Source organism: Etheostoma spectabile, chromosome 15 (assembly GCF_008692095.1).
Source record: "Etheostoma spectabile isolate EspeVRDwgs_2016 chromosome 15, UIUC_Espe_1.0, whole genome shotgun sequence".
Classification (NCBI taxonomy): domain Eukaryota; kingdom Metazoa; phylum Chordata; class Actinopteri; order Perciformes; family Percidae; genus Etheostoma; species Etheostoma spectabile.
In genome coordinates, this window is record NC_045747.1 from 7846066 (window position 1) to 7852867 (window position 6802).

General features: G+C 41.1%; 1 protein-coding gene and 1 long non-coding RNA gene across 2 annotated transcripts in view; one reads left to right on the forward strand and one right to left on the reverse strand.

Annotated features, from left to right (window-relative positions):
* The window catches only part of LOC116703430 (uncharacterized), a 26645-nt gene that overhangs the window by 6790 nt on the left and 13053 nt on the right, over window positions 1-6802 (forward strand). Inside the window, exons 2-3 of the long non-coding RNA XR_004335431.1 lie at window positions 1608-1620; window positions 2530-2535. This is a non-coding gene — a long non-coding RNA (uncharacterized LOC116703430). The remainder of the gene's footprint in view (window positions 1-1607; window positions 1621-2529; window positions 2536-6802) is intronic.
* Window positions 1-6802, reverse strand: part of gaa (alpha glucosidase) — a 9615-nt gene that overhangs the window by 1677 nt on the left and 1136 nt on the right. Inside the window, 16 exon segments of the mRNA XM_032538154.1 lie at window positions 543-641; window positions 775-916; window positions 1013-1161; window positions 1412-1563; window positions 1787-1920; window positions 2313-2430; window positions 2657-2741; window positions 2926-3039; window positions 3127-3237; window positions 3484-3615; window positions 4143-4261; window positions 4438-4557; window positions 4656-4752; window positions 5165-5330; window positions 5826-5977; window positions 6663-6802. The exon segment at window positions 6663-6802 is cut by the window's right edge and continues 4 nt beyond it. Of these exon segments, the coding sequence (XP_032394045.1) occupies window positions 543-641; window positions 775-916; window positions 1013-1161; window positions 1412-1563; window positions 1787-1920; window positions 2313-2430; window positions 2657-2741; window positions 2926-3039; window positions 3127-3237; window positions 3484-3615; window positions 4143-4261; window positions 4438-4557; window positions 4656-4752; window positions 5165-5330; window positions 5826-5977; window positions 6663-6802 (2030 nt within the window).

Here is a 6802-nt window from a genome sequence, read left to right on the forward strand (position 1 = left end):
CTGCTCTGCCTTTGAGAAAATGAAAACTCAGATGGTCGGATCTGGACTCTTGCCCCCTTATGACGTCATAAGGGGCAATGAGGAGTTTTTTCCTCAATAGCTAGAGACACAGAAATGGCACATCCTAAGCAAAGCTCATTGTGGTACTGGCTCTAGTGGCTGTTATTCTGCACCAAGGCTAAATTTCGGGAAATAGACTTCTGATACAGTATTAAGGGACCACTAAGGCCTATATAAAAGCATCCAAAAAGCACCATGTTATAGGACCTTTAAGATGTAAGTCAGCATGTCATGATAGAACACAGCCTGATCCATTATTTGATCATATGCATCAATGTCACAGACATTTCACTGAAAACCAAGATTACTGCTTAAATAAAGGTGTAACAAGTGTGTTTGCAAAAATGTGCTGTGGACGTTTCCCATCCTCAGACATTCTTTTAATAATATATGTACCTCATGTTGTCTCATACTAAACCAACAAGGATATTGAATGTGCCAAGGTCAGCAAAATGAGCTGCATGTTGGCAGCAGATACCCACCTGCTGAGGGATAATATGTCCATCCCTCACATGAATGTTGATGGTGTCCAGAGGGGCTGGCAAGAGCAGGTACTGGCCCTTACTGTAAAAAGGCTGACCCTAGAGGAGCAAAACACAAATAAATCAGGCCCCAAAGGGAAACAGCTGATCACTTCCTGCGTTACAACCGAAAGCCTCGAATATGGTGGCCTTTACCAGTAAACAAAGACAAACTGATTGAAGCTAAGCTCACATTGTGTAGGCTGTACCAAATGCCAGGGGGCAGGTAAGCGGCCAGCTCTACTGCTCCTTGCTCTAAGACTGGGCTAATGAGAAGTGAACTCCCCCACAGGAACTGCCTGTCTATGGTCTGACAATTAGGGTCAGTGGGAAACCTAAGAGGGGTTGATAGACAAGCAGAAGAAAAGATAATGGTCTTAGTTATTTCATTTACATAGGACTATAAAGGATAAAAAGGAGAGGACACATACTCCATGAAGAGAGGCCTGGCCACAGTGTCAGCAGAAGCGTGTGCATGATGGAAGAGTGTGTAGAGGAAGGGGAGAAGAGAGTAACGCAGGTTCAATGCACTGCGCATGGTGGCCTGGGCCTTCTGCCCAAATACATAGGGCTCCTGGGGCTGAGGGACACATAGAAACACACAGACAATGAGAAGATACAGAGTTACCTCTACATTAATAATACATGTCACAGATGGATACTCTAGACGTAGTGGAAAACAAATACAGGGCAACTCCAATATGCTAAAAAACGGAACTTGTAAAAGAAAAGTGCACTTAAATTAACTCAATGAATCACACAAGTTAGCAAACAGTTACAAACATACAACAAGTGCACAGGTAAACACACAAACAGTGTCTCTGTCTCACAGCGTTCGGCTTGTCATTGTGGTTTCTCATAAATGGGTAGAAGGCCCCGAGCTGCATCCATCGTACACATAATTCCTCAGTGGTGTTCCCTCCAAAGCCACAGATGTCCGCCCCCACAAGGGGCACCCCGAACAAGCTGAACTGCAGTACGGCTGTGGGGGAACAGGTGCAAAAAGTAAGTCTAATACTATCAAAGGATCTGTGGTCACGTCAAAAATGATTTAAAAAAAGATTCTGCCACATATAAAGCTGTCAAAAACTAAAATCTCAAGACAACATCCCACTGGATAATCACATGCATTCAAACACATGTGAAAACATTTGAATATTATAACAACACAGTATAAGGACCTTACAGAAGCTACATCTCCTCACCAGGGATGGAGTACCGAAGCTGCTCCCAGTCACTTCTGACGTCTCCTGTCCACACTCCAGAGAAGCGTCCGATGCCAGGGAAGGAGGAGCGAGACAAGACAAAGGGTCTCTTCCCTCGTACCTCCATAAGAGCACTGAAGATGGGAACAAACTCCAGGATGGATAAAGTATACAGAACAAATAACAAAGCCAAGGAACAACTTAGTCCACGTATTCTGTGGTAACTGTGGTGCTTTGGTCCTTTGGTCTCCAGTATACTCAATTCAAAATTGGCATGTTCTCAAAGAAAGTCTTGATTTCTATTCTTTTTACAATGTCAAAATACCCAATAACATGCATTTAGGCGGAGCAATTCAAATGTCAGTGAGCTTTTTTTACAATGTCATCACTGGCTTACATAAAATGGCCATTTCGCTAACCGCTGCTATAAACTTATTGCTTAATTTTACTCTGCTACTCACAGTGAAATAACCCGCTCCTGCAACACTATCTCTGCAAACTGCATCTGATTGCTGCATGGTCTAACCTGTGTGTGGCATAGGCTTCTGTTAGTCCGTATATATTGTGTAGGTTGTAGTGAGTGGACAGTTTCTGTTGAGCCGACATACAAATAGTCCCCGAGTTCAACTGGCCTCCAACCACCCCTGTTTGTAGGACAGTCAGAGAGACACACAGGCTACAACTTAATGCAACATATGTAGCAATGAACAGCAACAGTTATGCATCTTTAGTCATTTTAATAGTATCTTGTACAATATCTATGTACAAAACATGTACCGTTATGTGGTTTAATGTATAAACTGATTATAAATGTGAAACCAATCATGTTTGTATGCCTTTAAATGCTAGTAACTGGTCCAATATACTTACTGGGTGTGTAGGGCGGGTTCTCAAGATCACTGTCAGGACAGCCCTCCACTGAGCCAGACACAAAACTGGCTGGTTCATTCATATCCTGGGTTGAGCATGGGATAAAAACAACAGAGGATAAGTTATTTGCGGTTTTAAGGTGCACACAAAATAAACACCGACCAGTCATGTACACATCTTGGAACAGAAAACCTGGCATACATGTGTATAACGTCTTAGTGACAGTATTGTGGCTACATAACATGTGCTCTGTGTGTTTAAAAGCTCACAATCCATAGACCATCCACAGGAACTTTAGAATGAAAATCTCTGATGCAGTCCTCCCACCAGCATCTGGTCTCTGGGTTGGTGAAGTCGGGGAAGGCCGTTGGGCCCGGCCAAACCTCGATACACAATACAAAAAATATGAATGACATAAACATATCACAATGGGACAGAGAAGCATACATCACCAGAAAAAAATATCTTACCTTCCCTATCAGGATTTGTCCTGTAGCATTTTTAATGAAGACATCTTGTTTCAGTCCATCGTCAAAGGGCAAGTAAGTTCCAGGGGGGCTGGTGCTGCTGATCCCCGGGTCCTCATAGACAGAAACTAGAGCATGACTCAGTCACAAGTTAAGAAGGTTTTGCTGCCATATACTAGAAAAACAATGTCATTATAAATGATTGCATGTGCTCATTTAGGGAATGAAACAACACTCAAACCAAATTAAACAACTGATGCGTGTGTTTTTCCTTTTTCATAATAAATGCATATGCAATGCAAGTATTTACTGATCAGCATCATCAGTTGGTGAAGTCTTATAAACTTAAAGATGTCACACCAGGATAAGGATGTACTTCAGGCCCCTCTTATGGAACTCCTCCACCATCTCTGGGAGGTCCCCGAATCGCCAGGGGTCAAAGGTGAACACTCTGCGCTTATCTGCATAGTCGAGATCATTCCACTGCACATCCTGGTGATGACAAAAGCAAAATCTTCTCAGTTGGACGTCAGCATTGTGCAGTCCTGATGATAACTGAAAGTATCTGAGTTTGTCACACCAAATGTTTAACTATTATAAAGTGTTGAAAGTCTGTTCAAATTGTGTTCATAGGCAGTGGTTCCCTAAAGGTTAGAGAAGAGCGCTTGTGACCGGGAGGTTGTCAGTTCAATCCCCAGATAAAAATCTGGGTGGAGAAAGTGAAAGAGCAGTGCTTGTCCCTCCCTCATTTCCACCACTGAGCAAGGCCCTGCTTAGCTGCTCAGTGGCCATGTGTGCAACTGTGTCAATGTGATCAGGGCGTTCCTGCAAAAGAGAGGCTGCTTCTCAGTAAACCTTCCCTGAATAAATAAAGGTTAAATAAAAAAATGAATGCTGACATTCACAAAACCTCTCTTTGATCATGGTAAAATGTGTACATAATAAATATGTAAGAAAAATGTTCTGGGAGATTTAATATTTACTTCCATTTTATAGAGCTTTGTAAGTACTTTACTTACCATGGGAAATTTTTCATTGTGCATGCGTTGTGCCACATGCCGGGTTGTAGTAGTGGTTGTGTAACCCCAGCGACACAGATGAAAGCCCAACGACCAATAGGGAGGCATCATAGGATATCCTGGGGATAGATAAATGGCAAGAGGAAAACACATATACCCATCCACTTGTTATTAAATTGTCTCAGGGCTCCTTTGAACATACAGCAGACCAGCTTTTACAGGTTTTCCACCTTAAAACAACACATTTCTCTTGCTACCCAAAGATATGTTACTGAATGACGCTGAAATGACATACCAATGACCTGAAGGTACTGACGTATAACACTTTGAGGATCAGGACCCAAGAAAACGTACAGGTCCAGCACTCCACCAATAGCCACCCAGGTAAGAGCGGGGGTCGGCTGCAATATCACCTCTGCAGAGACGTTTGGAAAAATATTCATCAATAATAAATAACCTCATATGACAGAAAAATGTATTCTGTATGGAAAGTAAATTGACACAGCTTTGTACCAATTGCATTGCTGTTGAGTAGAAAAACTCCATGTGCCAAGCCGTCCTCTTCCTGTACTATGTAGAACGGGTGTGAGCCATAGAGGTTAGCATCAGCCTGATAACGGCAGGAACAACAAAAGCTTACTAAGGACTGTTCTGCAGAGACAGCATAATTTTAAAAAATTGAAGTCAGAATATTTCAGCATGTTTTAATATGCTATATCTTAAAAGAAGGAGATGATCATGTCCTATAGACCAGGGGTTACTAACCGTTAAAGGGATGCAATGACTACTTGCAACCCCTTGTTAAAGGCGGTAAGTTCTGTTTAAGATAAGAATTAAAGTTTAGTTTTTATGTAGGTTTTTGAAGTGTAGAAGAGGTTAAACTATCCATTACACCAAGATTAGAAAAAAAAATCCTTTGTGCAGCACAAATATTTTTCTTCTTCCTGTTTTGTATGTAGTAATTTATCTATGAACCTTCAGATTTTTGTTCATCAGGTTGGGAGCCACTGCAATTGACTCACATGAGGCGCCATGTCTCTGTTCCAAAGAGTCAGATAAGTCCAGTTAAGGTCCAGGAGAAGGGAGTTGTAATGCTCCCCGAGCCCAGACACAAGGGAAGAGGCCAGTGCGGTGGACAGCTGCAGGTACTGGTCAGCAAACAGCAGAGGCGCGACTGTGGTATCCATACTGGACAAGCAGTACACAGAGAACAAAAAAACATGATCTACATGATGATCATGATTAAGAAAATCATCACATCACTGGTCATTTCATGCATTTTGCAGCCCAGATGATGATCAGATGATCAATACAAATATTGAAATAAATACCCTCCCTGGACTACCTGTACATCTATACAATCTAATGCAAATACATTTCAATATAATTAAATGAGGTTTAACTCCTCTGTAAATCAAGAACATTAAACATATAGTTCAATGAATACCCCCTTGACAGTGTCAATCAAAAATAGAATTATAGCTGAGCTGTTATAATGAACTACATTACATTTTACAGATGTACCTATTAAAGTGGCCACTTTGTGTAAATAGTAAAAACATACAGTGTATAAACATGAGTATAAAACTAACGACAGTAAACCGTATGAAGGATTGAACACCTTACAAGTAGAAACGCTAGCATTTCTTCCTATATAGAATCAAACTGAATAGAACTACTCACATCACCCTTCCATTAGATTTTCGCCTCACTATAAAGCCAAATGGCTCAGACTGGTATTCAGTGGTATAGAGGGCATCTTGGGTATCAGCTTTGCTTTGAGAAACTCCAGCTGGGAATTTGACTTCATATCGTGGAGATGATGGGTCCTTTAACTTGAGAGAACACAAATGTCAGTTCAGTTTTTTAACCCGCACATCCTAATAAACATGTGTGTATGGCATAAAAGAGGGGATAATCTTTGACCTCATACATGTTTTTTTTATTGAGTGATTCACATAACCATGCCAAACCCACATGGGCTTACAACACACCAGATTTACATAAAACCAGATTAAAAGTCCTGCATATTCCAACACAACTATCAAAAAAAATCAACTACAGCAATTTTCACAATCAGATTTTAAGACCTCCAACACGATTATAGATCTTGACACATGTACTACATAATAATGGATAAATACTAGGAAATTTGAATCAAATAGTCCATCTTGCCTCCTTTTTCAGGTTTTTGAGACAAAGCTAGCAAATGTAAACAGATCAGAATTATTGATCATCTGTAGGCACCATAATATTCCAAGGTTTTTTTGTGCCATTTTGTAGAAAGTGGGACTCATTTCCACTTCTCCCAAATCACACAACTCATACAATCTGCTTTTACTCCTAAATGTTTTTAAATCTGCCAACCTTAACGGTCAGATGAAGATACATTTTACTCTTGCAATAGACTACATTTTCCACTCAAACTACATTACAGTGACTTTTACATGTAAATCAACAAAGTAGGCCCTCCTGCATTTTCTTCATCATGTCTTTTGAACATAAGTGTTGGGTACTTACAGTGAGATGTAAGCAGCCTGCAGTCTCTTCTATGACTTCTAGCTGTAGAGTGGATATATCTCTGGGGAGATATGAGGGGGTGTCACGGGTCAGGGTGGCAGCATGGCCTCGCGTGGTGGGAGTGAGGGGACCCATTTTGT